Source organism: Carcharodon carcharias, chromosome 18 (genome assembly GCF_017639515.1).
Source record: "Carcharodon carcharias isolate sCarCar2 chromosome 18, sCarCar2.pri, whole genome shotgun sequence".
NCBI classification, from domain to species: Eukaryota; Metazoa; Chordata; class Chondrichthyes; order Lamniformes; family Lamnidae; genus Carcharodon; species Carcharodon carcharias.
Genome location: NC_054484.1, coordinates 20,921,262 through 20,934,939, shown reverse-complemented (window position 1 = coordinate 20,934,939; position 13,678 = coordinate 20,921,262). Strand labels below are relative to the sequence as shown.

At 45.3% G+C, this 13,678-nt stretch overlaps 2 protein-coding genes across 3 annotated transcripts in view; one reads left to right on the top strand and one right to left on the bottom strand.

The window, feature by feature from the left end:
* The window catches only part of LOC121290819 (interferon-induced GTP-binding protein Mx-like), a 46,892-nt gene extending 34,680 nt beyond the window's left edge, over positions 1 to 12,212 (bottom strand). Inside the window, exons 1-4 of the mRNA XM_041211779.1 lie at positions 12,063 to 12,212; positions 5,221 to 5,424; positions 4,880 to 5,006; positions 2,763 to 2,914 (exon numbers count right to left, since the gene is read on the bottom strand). Coding sequence (XP_041067713.1) covers positions 2,763 to 2,914; positions 4,880 to 5,006; positions 5,221 to 5,421 — 480 coding nt within the window. The 5' untranslated portion in view covers positions 5,422 to 5,424; positions 12,063 to 12,212. The remainder of the gene's footprint in view (positions 1 to 2,762; positions 2,915 to 4,879; positions 5,007 to 5,220; positions 5,425 to 12,062) is intronic.
* A 1,416-nt stretch (positions 12,213 to 13,628) lies between these two features.
* Positions 13,629 to 13,678, top strand: part of LOC121290759 (interferon-induced GTP-binding protein Mx-like) — a 54,897-nt gene continuing 54,847 nt past the window's right edge. The window contains exon 1 of one of the 2 annotated variants that reach the window (XM_041211648.1): positions 13,629 to 13,678. This exon is cut by the window's right edge and continues 75 nt beyond it. The gene's annotated coding sequence lies outside the window, so the exon portion shown is untranslated. The other variant, XM_041211647.1, reaches the window with a different exon arrangement.

Here is a 13,678-nt window from a genome sequence, read left to right as displayed (position 1 = left end):
GTACAAAGGGGCTGGAGTCCTGGTCTGATCGGACAAGTTGGAATGGTTAAATAAGTAAAAATTCAGCAATCCAAAATAAAACTGCAAGGGCCAGGAGGACAGGCCTCAAAGTACAGAAATAAAAACAGAAGATGCTGTTGCATTTCAGATTTCTAGCATCCGCATATTTTGCTTTTAAATCAGAAGGGTTAGATCACCGCAATCCTTAGACATAAAGACCAGGAAATTCATGGAATTATATGTCGTGCAGAACCAGCAAATGCCACTGCTCTGCTGGGAAGCGTGTTCAGCAGAGTATGTGCCTGGACAAAGTCAAACAGCTGCAGGCACTCTGTCGAGAGCTGCAGTTGAACCAGGCTACAAGGCAAGACTTGGCATCCCTCTCTGAGATAGAAGCATAATCTTCCACAATAACAAATACCCTATCAGCCTCAGAAAACACACAGAGATTAGAGGAGCCCAGTTGAAGGATGAAGAAATTATTCAGGGCAGAGCATACTGCAAAGGCACATGGCCTGAATATGCCCCAAGCAATCAGGTGTTAAGGCAATATCATGAGTAGCGGAAACACCTAACAATCATTAATGACCTTCCAGTCTTCAATGACACACTGGTAATTCCAAGAGCAATACAAGGAGACATGCTTGGCCTAAATAGCCAAGTGGTTATGGTACTGGGTTTGTAACCCCAAGATCAAGAGTTCAAATCTCACAATGGCAAACTATGTAACTTCATCTGAAACAGATGGAAACGGGTTTGTACTCGAAAGAGTTACAAGAAGACATTCTCCAAATACACCGCGGTGCTCATTTGGGCAATATAAAGTGCGGAACACAACACAACAGTCAGTACAGTGACTAGCAACCTCAAAAGCCATAGGAAAGTTTATTTTGATGTGCCATATTTGTGCCATCAACAGCCAAGAACCTACAGAACTATTACGATGTTCAATATTTCTGTCTAGAACTTGGCAAAGGCTAGGAATGGATCCGTTTGATTTCAGAGGGAAAATTTACTCATAGCTGTTGACTATTCCTCTTGCTGGTTGGAGATCAGCAGAATTCCATACCACCATCACAGAAACTGTGGTAAGAGCCTTAAAACGCATTTATTCCACATATGGTATTCCGGATGCAGTAGCCCCGCAGTTTCTAAATGAACATTTCAGACAATTCACCAAAGGATATGATTTCACCGTGTGACCAGTTGACCACACCATCCGCAGGCCAATGGAGAAGTGGAGAGAGGCGGAAAATCTATCAGGATGCTTACGAGAAAGAATAATGAACTAGATTTAGCCTTACTTAATTATAGGGTGACGCAATTAAGTAATGGACTTTCGCCAGCAGAATTACTAAAGGGAAGAAGGCTAAAGTCTTAGCTTCCTTCATCACAGCATAGGCTCAGACCTAACATCACCTTAGACAAGTATGAGTGAGTAAGGTGTAAGGAGGAAAATCAAAAGGATAAACAGTCCAGAAGGTATAATCACAGGCATGGAGCGAAAACACTATCCACATTAGTACCTGCACAAAAGGTATGGATAAGAGACTGCCAGGCTGAAGGTACAGTCCTAGAGCAAACTCAGCAGCCGCAGTCATATCTCAGTCAGGCACCACTTGGAGTTCTCTGGAGAAACAGAAAGGCTTTAATACTGTTAGAAGCCCCACAAAAAAAGAATCATTTGGGTTCTACCAAGACTGGGGTGACAAGACAGACTCCACATCAAACGCCTCAAGAGGTGAGACTCAAGTTCAAGAACCGAGCGTAGACCATCCCCCTCGACCAAAAGTACGAGAGTCAAGATCAGGAAGAGTCGTAAAAGCACCAGACAGTCTCAACGTATAATGTTAAGACTTCGGGGTGGGGGGGGAGAGATGGTGGGAATGTAAAGGGTTTAACAAAATAGTTCAATAATGTTTTGAGATTACACTTGGGGGAGATGTAGAGTAAAGGGTTAAGGTTTATGTTAGTTAGACTATGATGTTAATGACGATGTCAGCATGGCATCAGATCAGATGACCAAAAGACTCTGAAGTAGCAGGTCACAGAACAGTCCATGTAAAGAGAGTTTCTTACCCTGAAGCCTTGGTTGTAAATTATTGTAAATAGTTTAAGAAAAGCTTAATATGATCTGTGTCCAAGTCACTCATAGTGTAAGAGGAACCACATTCAGCCCGAAACCAACACGGAGCATAGGACAACGATCCAAGCCAGCCACCCTTCAAGCGTCCACCCATTTCTGTACCTAGACAGTGTTATTTTGTTGGAAGCTAGAAGTGCCTTCCGTGAACCTAATATGCAGTAAACAGGAAGTAATGTGGGGGCACACTTTCAGTTACCACCAGCACAATCGCTAAAGGGGGCGTGTTACTATTGCCCACTATTCCGAAGGAAGGTAAGAGTTTGACATTGGTACTCTCCTCAGTGAGTAAAATAAGTCATGATTGCATATGTACATTCACATGCACAAGTAGAACTTTTTCTCCAGGTGGGTGGGGGCAGGGTTGCTCTTTAAGCTGTTGTAAGTGACCAAATCTTCCAAATAAGACAGCCTAGGCATGTTGTTCTTGACTCTAAAGCAGAAGCATAGGTGAACAATTATACTTAGCCCCATGCTCAGGCACAGTATCTGAAGGAGCTTCTGATAATAGGTAACTAATTGGAATTCAGTTGAAAATCAAATTGTAGAATAATGAGTTAAAACGTTCTTGCTCAAAATTTATCTTTGTATGGCTCATGTTACCACCAGATCTGGTTACCGTGGATCCAATATCCTGTGGCTGGTCACCAATGGGAACCCTGATGATTCCAGGCAGGTCTATCATGGTCAAGTTTGGAGCACAAGATGATTCCACTTGGGGGCTAATCAGTTCTGAACTTATCCCAGTTATTCCAGCTAAGTGTTCCTGGGCTGTATAAAAAAAACATGCATGTATTTATTTCATAACTGCACTCCACAATGGCATCATTTCCATTTTATGCATGGCTATCAGATTACATGACACCCTCAGACAGACATTGAATGCATGGCCACCATCATCTGGAGGTAAAATGGCTGTTAGACCTTGGATTTCTATTCTGTGATTGCACCGTTCCCCCATTACCCCTGTCCCCACTAAACTACATCAGTTCTTGGGCTGGCAACACCACGATTTTAAAATTCACATTGGTGTATTCAAATCCATTCCCTCCCCTAAGGCCTCGCCCCCCCCCTCTCTATTTCCTTACCTTCTTCCAGCTCTGCAATTTTCTGGGACCTCTGCGCTCCACCCATTCTGGCAACTTATATATCCCGAATCATGAATGTGCCTCCAGCTGCTTAGACCTAAACCCTGGATTTCTCTTCCTTAACCACTCTGTGCTATCTACCTCTCTCTCCATCTGCAAGTTGCTCCTTAACCAAGATTTTGGTCACTTGTTCTAATATCTCTTTATGTGGCTTGGTGTCCTGCAAAGCATCTTGAGGCATTTTTACTACCATAAAGGTGCTAGTTGTTGTTGTTTGTTGAAAGAAACAGATGACAGTCCTACACAAAGCAGCGTGAGATGTCATGATAATGAAGGGCAAATGTCGAATTGCGTCTGGAAATATTAGACTTTAAAACTAAGACCTGAATTTTTAAAAAATTCACACAAGCCACTGGCTGGAATGCTGCACAGTGACTCCCTAAGGGGTAATGGAGCTCTACCTTGTTGCCAGACAAGGTACTTCTAAAGACATCCAGAAAATAATTGCTTCCTATAGTAGAAACAATGGGACATAATGGAGGGGTGAGTATTATCTCATCAAGAAATCTTGTGAGCAATGCCCAGATTTGTGCGTTTGCTTCCCACTCAAAATATACCAAGAAGGGATTAAAAGTGAGCTGAGAAACTGTCCTGGGGTCTGCCTGTTGGTGGTTGTTCTGAGAGAGAGTAAGTGCTGGAAGATTGACTCAGAAGGAACAGCCACACACAGTACCCCTGCAAATCTCTGTTTTGCAAGATTCCCGATCCCTCTCTCTCTTTACCAAATTCAACTCTACTGGAACCTCAAAACCAACTATTCATCTCTCGGAGTCCATTCTATTGGAATCTTGAATCACAACAGCCGCAGCGCTCAGTCATCTATTCCCCATGAGTCAAGGACTGCTCCACGCGTCCTTATATTCATTTACTTCAAGCTATATTCTTACTTTTAACCTGCATGACCATGTATGCATGAGTATTATGCTTTCTTTCCTTTAGCAGTTAATAGACTTACTCTTATCTTTAACTCAAGAAAGTCTGATCAGATTGGTTCCTTCAAAACCAGAATGATTGGGTCTGGGAAAATGGTATCCGCAAAAGGGATCCTCATTAGATTAAATTTAGTTGCGACAATAGATAGGGAGCCAGTTCATCCCTCCTCACCCAGGGTATAACAAATTGGGGGTGTCCCAGCCAGACGGTGAGGGGCCTCACCTGGATCAACAACTTTGGGGAACCTCACCTGGGGGGTGAGTCGTAACAGCAGTGATGAGCACTCAATGCACTGAATTTAAAGAGACCCTCAAGGAGGTTTGCGGTGAAGATCCTGAAGGAGTGCATTTCTGCTATGTTCTATCAAGCACTGCAACTGGAGAGCATTGAAAGCATACAACATGACCCTAATCATTTCAGAATTAGGAGTGGGATTGTGCTGCAATCACATAGTGAACTGCACTGGGACTTCTCAAAAGAATTTACGGAAGACACCTGCGGCCAGTAGGTTTTCATCCAGGTGCCTGGAGTGTATTTGAACCCACATCCCAGTCTGTAACTCACTGCATCACCCATTGTCCTGTGCTTTTTTTTTTCCAGCCATATCCCATTTGATTATATCAAAACATGTGAATGATTGTTATACACTTTGTACCTATCTTAATTTCTTTTTCCACGTCATGTGGGCTGTTCAGCGTTACTGAAGAATCTCGATAACGTAAATGTCCTTTCCAAGGCAATCCTTTCTCCCCATTCTTCAGTTTCAACTCAAGGGGGCACCGGTCACGATACCTGATATCAAAAGTGACAATGAGATTAGACTGCTAAGTGAATCACCCCAATATACTTATGTCTGGGCTGTTGGCGATGTTGTGATGAATGAGCAAATGCCTCTACTAACAGAGCAGGGAGAAAGAAATTTATTTTGGGCGCTCTAGACGTTTGAAGACACCTGTTCCATGGCATAACATCGAAGGCACAGTGAATAAACATGATAGGTTTCTCACCAGTGCCCCTGGGAAGGGCCACCTCCGAAAGCATCTCCAGTACTGAGCTTTTCCCCGAGCTCTGGTCTCCAATCACCGCGATGCTGGGTAACGGTAAGTCCTTATCTAAGCCCAATTCTCTCAGGGAGTCATTGAGGTCAATGTAAGGACGAATTTTCTCTTCATACTCAGTGTACAACAGGCAAGCCATTTCCTGTAAACAGAACAATGCAAAGAAACCTCCTCAATTGTTGCCTTCAGAGGTGGGGGTGAAAAGTATCATATAACCAGTTACATTTCTTTAGATGGCCTCATCAGTGAGTCTCACATCCTGTAAACAAATTTTAAAATATTGTCTGCAAAGTGCTTTGGAACATTCTGAGGTCACGCAAGGCTCTGTATAAATCTGAATCTTTCTTTCTATGGTTACGATCAGACAAGGAGAGGTTGAATGGCTCCTCTCTTTTCCTACTCCTCGTTTGACGGCAACAGGTTTTTTCTTTAAAAAAAGGGTATGCTTGGCAATTCTCTGAGTGCTTAACTGTTTATGCACTGTGACAGTGAAAGACACAATTAGACAGGTTTTCATGAACTTTTAAAAAGAAAAAAGGATGGTTTTTATTGTACTTAACCCTGTGTAAGTAAAATAATAGAAACGCACTGACTTACTCACACAGACGCGCACACACACACAGACACATTACAGAGTGAGAGGATAGTTTAAGCAATTTAGAGTCCAGTAAAATTAAACAGGGTGTACGGTTCTTGAAGATTGGTGACTTGGCTGGCTTCTGGCTGAACTAAGTGGCCCTGCTGCTTTTGGTGTTGAGGCGGTTTAAAGATGTAGATGGACAATTTATCTATTCCTCTGAAAACAACAGTTCTGTGTTGACTCATTTTTTTAAATCCTTGCCTGCGGTACCTGGATAGTCAAAATCAGCAGACAGGCAGACAGGGTTCAAAACTTGCAAGTTGGATAGAGGGAGAAAGAGAAAAAAACCCACTCAGGGTCTTGTTCCTTCAGCATCTCAGCCACTTGTGCTCGTCTGTGAAGAAAACAGGCGCTTAAACACACAAAGGGTTGTCTTATCACATAATCCTCTTTCTCCAACTGCTCACTGATCAAAATATGGTCATGGCTAGTATCTTTAAGTTGTAACTTGATCATAGCTGGAGATTCCTCTCTCAGCCAGGGTTCCATTGTTCATCTGATTATGTCTAATGGTTTTCTCCACCTAATTGAGTGCCCAGGTGATTGTCTGGACATTTTACTAATGGCATAGGAGATGGCTCCTCTTCATATTCTTTCAAGACCATTGTTCCTGGTTTGCTTTGCGTTCAGGTTGTCTCCATTTCAACGTAGAAAGTACAGTAATACAAACGTGCAGCCATCTGTGACTGTGATCCCAAGTCACTAGAATGTGGCTTTAGTCTCTTTTTTTTAAAAAAAAATCAATCAGGGCTTTCCAGCCAATAAATTAAAAAAATGATTTTTTGATATAAAGCGCAGTTTCACAACACGACGTTGGATAGAGAGAGATTCGGGTAGACATATGTCCCTGCTGCCCAATTCTAGCATAAAACCTCAGCAATAATGGAAGAAAGCAGGCAGCCAGCACCTGAAGAATTGCCCACTTCAGCCTTTAGCATCATAAGGCAGGAGTTGGGCTGAGTGAAACCCTGGGCTAAAATGCTTTACACATTCCCCAATGTAACCACGAGATGGAGATGTAGCAGGTTATAGGGACACTCGGGGCCCCAACAGTGCGGAATAAGTCAAGGGACTAACTTTAACGCTTTGCTCAGAGCAGATATTGTGAGGTTATAATGATGCAATATATTTAGAGGGAGATTTCAAACGTTTTTATTTCATCTCACTGTTTTCCTTTCCTCTCCCCCTCTGGAAGGAGTTGGCTCCTTCCTGGGTGTGTTTTCCAGGGCATCTGGCGTGTTATTTGGCACCGCACCAGAATTGTCACCACTTTCGTGTGAGCCTTCAAGGTGAAGGCCAATGGGGTATTTGAGAAGGGGGGCGGGGGGGCTTCACAGTTTTTCAAAATCTTGGGATGAGGGCATCACTGCCCTGTCAACACTGGCACTTACTCTCCATGCTGAGCTGCCCTGTCCATGTACAGGCAGGCCTTTCAACCTAGAAGAAGTCATACAGCCATATTTGCAGCCAGCTTACAGTTCAGTTTATACTTACTGGGCTGAATTTCCTGTTCGTCGGGAGGGCGGGCCTGACCCAATCGCGGGCGGGCGCGGAGCCGATTGCCGCCATTTTAGGTGGGTGGGCCAATTCAAGCGTGACGTCTGCCGGGAAGCATTATGCGCTCCCTGTGCGGGGGTGGGGGGGGGGATCCCTAAAATGGAGAGTGCGCTCTTTCACGTATGCGCACGAAAGAACGCATTCATCTCCCTGAGGCTAAGTGCAGCCTCAGGGAGATCACTTCGACTTTTAATAGAAAAAAAATCCCCGACATGTCCCCTCATGTGACAGTGTCACATGAATTGGGACATGTCCATAAGTCCAACCTGCTCGTAAGTAGTTTGTGTGTTCATTCGGCTTTTTATGACACACTGACGGATATAGCAGGGATCCAGCGACTGCTTGGATTTGTTCGATATCTTGTTATTTTATGCAAGTAAATAAAAGGTTGATGCTCGTGGATATGCCGACTATTTAAATTGGCACCAAAACACCCTGTGAGTAGTCTCCTACTATCAGACGGATCCTGCCAATGCCCCTTTCCTAATCCACTTTACATTGGGCAGAATTTTGCCCCTGGCGAGCCGGCTCAGTGGGGGCAAGTGGAGCAGTCGGAAAGCCAGCTACAGCCTGTGATGGGGCCCGGAAGGCAATTTCACCCTGGCGGGCCAATGAAGGCCCTGTCACACGGGCAAGGGACGTGTTATTAATGAAAAACTAGAAGTTTTTATTTTATTTCTATTTGCTTTTGGAACCCCTCATCCCGCCCGTGGATGAGGTTTCCAAAAAAAAAGCGCAAAGGCCCCCTGGCCCTTTCCCCCTGCCCGCCAACTGTAAGCAAGAAATTTATTTTAATTAACATTTTGAGTGGCTTTAATAGGCCTTTTAACTGGGGGGCGGGCGCGCTGCCGACTCCGGCACGTGTGCCCGTCGACTGAAATGTCGGCGGGTGGGTGGTGACGCTGGGACATTCGTCCATCATTTTACGCTTGGTTGGGTCAGGCCCGCCCACCTGCCGAGCGAGAGATTTTATCCCTTTAGGTTCCTTTCATTCCAGCATCGCAGGCCGTGCGCCTGACAAGACCACAGACAAAATAACTGCAAAACACCGGAAGTGTGAAATAAAAGCAGAAAATACTCGGCAGGTAAAGCAGCATCTGTGGAGAGAGAGAGAGAGAGAGAGAGGTGACGCATCACGTCAATGACCCGGTTACCGCTCTAACTTTTGCCAGTTCTGATGACAGGTCCGTCGGCCTGAAATGTCAATTCTGTTTCCTTCAGGTGCTGCCCGATGCACTGAGCATTGGCAGCATTTTCTGTTGGTGTCCCCCCTCCCCCTCCCCCTCCCCCTCCCCCGCCCCCCTCCCCCTCATTGACTTGGTTGTCAACATTCCATCTCTTTCTCAGGCGGTCCCGTTAAATCGAGGATAATATTCCGCTTCAATTGCCAGAATTTTGTGCACCCCCACCCCCCATCACCAGTGAGTTTTTAGGTGGTGGAGTTGGGTGGTGGGGGGGGGGGGGGGGGTGGCGGGCGGGGACGTGAATTTGAAGGGACCCAATTCCCTCCGGGTTCCCGCCCACCTGACCACACAGCGATTTTAAGCTGGGGCTGGGCAAGGCTTCCGATGCGATGCCTGCCCATGCCCCAATTGAGGCCCTTGAGTGCCCAATTTTTAGGCTGGCGGCAGGACTGAAGTTGGGTGGGGGAAGCCCAGAAATCCATGGAGTTAGTTGCTAGGTGGAAAAGGGGTGGGGGCAGGGTGGGTTTCAGAATAGCTGATCAGCCGCATGCGCTTTGAATGAGCAGCCAGCTCATTCACCATGGGACACCACTTGATGCTTAGATGAATCCATTATTCCTTGTGCCTGTATGCAGCCCTCCTTTGTCATCTACAGCCTCCGAAAGAGGTTTAGTTTCTTCTCGTTGACAGTGACTTTAGTTACCCCCCAAGTAAGTCTCCCCCTGTCACTGAGATATTTCTATTACATGAGGAAGTACTCTACAAATCAAATGGTGGTTGTACATGTTTAGCCTACAGGTTGACTTCAAGGATATGCTATGAATCAACTAAAAGTGAAAGGCTGGGGGAGAAAAAAGCCTTAGAATCCTAGGGTGCTACAAAACAGAATGAGGGCATTAGGCCCATCCTGGCTACGCTGTCTCTTTCATAGAGTTACTCCCACTCCCTTGCCTGTTCCCCATAGACATGCAAACTTTATCCCTTCAAGTATTTATCCAAATCTCTTGCCAAATCCTTTTGCTTTCTACTAGTCTGCCTTTTCTTTCCTGAAGGCATTGAGACAGGCTGAGACGAAGTATCAAACTCTCGCCGTGTGAGGGCAGTGACTGTTGAGTACATGCACGTTATTCAATGATGAAGCAAGCCACAGACAACCTCAACTGTGTGTCTTCATGCGATCTCTGCATTTGGCCCCGCAGTGGCAACTGCACTGCAAGTGACATTCTAATTCAGCGAGCTGAAGTTAAAAATCCCATCCCTTTCCTGGAAAAGCGATGCTGAGGAGAGGCTTAGAGGAGGTCTGAAAATTGTGAAGAGGTCTGATGTGGAGCAGATGTTCTCATTTGTCAGGGAAATCCAAAACTCGGGGCTTATATAAACATGAGATTGGTGCTAAGTACGCGAGGCAGAAAGGAGCAGATGGAAACGCGGATCGGGTGAGGTGATGGACAGGAAGCATGGTGATTTCAAACTGGAGTGAAACATTAACAGTGTGGAGTGACCAGTTGGGCCAAATGCTTATTTAAAATTCCTAAGTAAAACTTTAAAGATTAACATGAATAAGGCAGGTCGTAGCTATGCCAATATTGATTAAGATAGAAATCTAAGTCACTCTCTCACGATAAATTCGAAGCAGCTCGAATCCCAACCAACCCGACAATATTTCAGTTCACAGAGTCACAGAGTGCAGAAGAGGCCCTTCGGCCCATCGAGTCTGCACCGACACGTGAGAAACACCTGACCTACCTACCTAATCCTATTTACCAGCACTTGGCCCATAGCCTTGAATGTTATGACGTGCCAAGTGCTCATCCAGGTACTTTTTAAAGGATGTGAGGCAACCCGCCTCCACCACCCTCCCAGGCAGCGCATTCCAGACCATCACCACCCTCTGGGTAAAAAAGTTTTTCCTCACATCCCCCTTAAACCTCCTGCCCCTCACCCTGAACTTATGCCCCCTTGTGACTGCCCCTTCAACTAAGGGGAACAGCTGTTCCCTATCCACCCTGTCCATGCCCCTCATAATCTTGTACACCTCAATCAGGTCGCCCCTCAGTCTTCTCTGCTCCAATGAAAACAACCCAAGTCGATCCAACCTCTCTTCATAACTTAAATGTTTCATCCCAGGCAACATCCTGGTGAATCTCCTCTGCTATAATGTGGTGACCAGAACTGCACACAGTACTCCAGCTGTGGTCTCACTAAGGTTCTATGCAACTCCAACATGACCTCCCTACTTTTGTAATCTATGCCTCGATTGATAAAGGCAAGTTTTAAATTCCATCTGTCACTTATCTGCCCATTGGACCATCCTGTCTATATCTTCCTATAGCCCAAAACACTCAACCTCACTGTTAACCACCCGTCCAATCTTTGTGTCATCCACAAACTTACTAATCTTACCACCCACATAGTCATCTATGTCGTTTATATAAATTACAAATAATAGGGGACCCAGCACAGATCCCTGTGGTATGCCACTGGACACTGGCTTCCAGTCACTAAAGCAGCCTTCTGTCATCACCCTCTGCCTCCTACAACTAAGCCAATTTTGAATCCACCTGATCAAATTATCCTGTATCCCACACTTGTGTGTCAACAAGAGCACCCACCCTTGGCTGGGAGTGGAACAGCAAGATTGGACTCTTCACAAATATCGGGGAGGGGGAGTGGCCTTGTGCAAGCAAGTGTGACAGGCTGGAGATTTTTTTTTCAATTGGAAATGAAGCCCTTGGCAAGAGGACTGATTCCACTGTTAATTCTGGGGCGTTCCAGGGTCCTGGTATGTTTTCCCCAACTTCCAGATTCTTGGTCATTTGAAGAGATGGGAGCTGTGGAAATCCTTGGGGGTGGGGGTTGGGGGTGTTTGGGTGGGGTTGAGAGAGGGCAGGTTGAGAGATGGGGTGGAGTTGAGAGAGGGGGGTGATGAGAGAGGGGGGGTTGAGAGACAGGGGGTTGTTGAGAGACGGGGGGTGTTGAGAGACGGGGGGTTGAGAGACGGGGGTGTTGAGAGAGGGGGTGTTGAGAGACGGGGGGTTGAGATATGGGGAGGGAGTTGAGAGAGGAGGGGGGTTGAGAGAAGGGGGGGTTGGAGGGCAACATTTTTTGACACCATTTCTTGGCCCACTCTGGAGCCCAATCACAATCCCCACCCACATAGCATGAACTGCCCCCTTTGGGGCAATATCCCGCTGTCTCTAACACCTGCTCACCCCTCTCTGTGTATGTCTTGTGTCAGCTCCCCAGTGGGATTATGTTCTTACTTTCTTAAACAATCAAAATGAGCCAATCAGTAAGTGTTGAAAAATAGGTAACACACAGTGATAAGCTATTGAATTCAGCAACTCAGAAGGAATCAATGAGGAAGTCAAAAGCTGATTATAAACTGGCTGCACGTACCTCAGGAAATTGGGCTGTATTAATGTTCAATCTCTTATTGACACTGTCTTGAGAGCTAAATAAAAGCTTCTGCTGTTTTCACAGATCCTTGGCATGCATCATTTCATCCCAGGCCCTTTTTTTTGTCCCCCAGTGAGTAGAACAATTGACAGTTTCTTTTTCCTGGAAGTGGGGGCGGGTTGAAGGCTTTTAACAAAAGGGGAAACAACTTTCCAGCTGCACTTTGAGTTTTGGTTTCGATTTCGCAGAAAAGCCTCATAATTGAATTCAAAAGCTGGAGCATGTTTCGTTTCCTGTCTCCAGCTACTAGTCTGTGCCAGGGAAGAGATTTTAAAAAGCAAATGGAGAGAGAGCGAGGGAGACAAAACAAGTTAAAGAGATAGAGGACTAAGGTGCAGAGAAGGACGTCCAGAAGAATGCAAGTGGAACTGCCTATTTGTCAAAAGCCCTCGCAATTTTGAACAGTTAAATCATCCCTTAATCTACCCGGCTCTAACAATAATCCCTGCTCTCCTAGTCTCCACAAAAATTAAAGTATTTCAGTGAGGTTGCTAACTGGACTTAAAAGTATTCTTGGAGGTTTGATCACATGACTTGTCTCCACGCTTCAGCCATTATTCGGCCAACACATCCATGCTTGTATAATCCTGTCGGAGAGAAGAGCAATACTTCTTCAAGGTAGGCATTCCTTGAAGAGAAGTGGCAGTCAGTCAAACACTAAGATAAAAGCAAGAAACTGCGGATGCTGGAAATCCAAAACAAAAATAAAAATACCTGGAAAAACTCAGCAGGTGTGAAGAGTCATACGGACTCGAAACGTTAACTATATTCCTCTCCGCAGATGCTGTCAGACCTGCTGAGTTTTTCCAGCTATTTTTATTTTTGTTTTGGACACCCATCCTTATGACATACTGCCTCCCTACTCCAATTGGAAAGCAAAAAAGCCTCATTATCCAATTGGATGAATGCCTGACTGTCAGCCAAACAGCCTCCCCCTTCCATTTTCAATATTTTTATATCTGGCAAAGAGAAATTTTCAAAGAAGATGACAAACCAGTCTTGTTTAATCTCCCTATGATTTTTCTCCAGGGTTACACAAGGCAGTGTCCTGGGGATTGACCTTCAATTCTTGGAGACTCCAGGCCTATCCTGGAGGGTTGGCAACCCTATCTTACATCCGCCCCTTATGCATCCCCTCCCAGAGCTTGACATCCAGACAGCTTTCCACTGGCCGCAAAATCAGAGAACCCGCTAAACCATCAGGATGTAATTAACCCGAATCCTGAATTGCCAATATTGAGTGAAGAGCATTGCTATTGATAACCTCGGATGCTTATCAATTAACGTAAATATTTCAGCAAACCGATCCCTGTTCTACAAAGATAAGCAACATTCACCACCACCACCACCTCCAATCCATTTATCTGGATTTAATTTCTTATTTCCTGGGCAGTCCTGCAGGCAAATCTCCCGTTAAGTTCTGTTAATGGATCATGGATATCTTGGTGAGATCAGCTATCAGTTTTCATTTTTGTTTAATCAAACTCAGACTCTATAGGCTCTTCCTGAACTCAGGTGGCAACAAGCGTCCAAATGACAAACCAGCTTGTCCAACA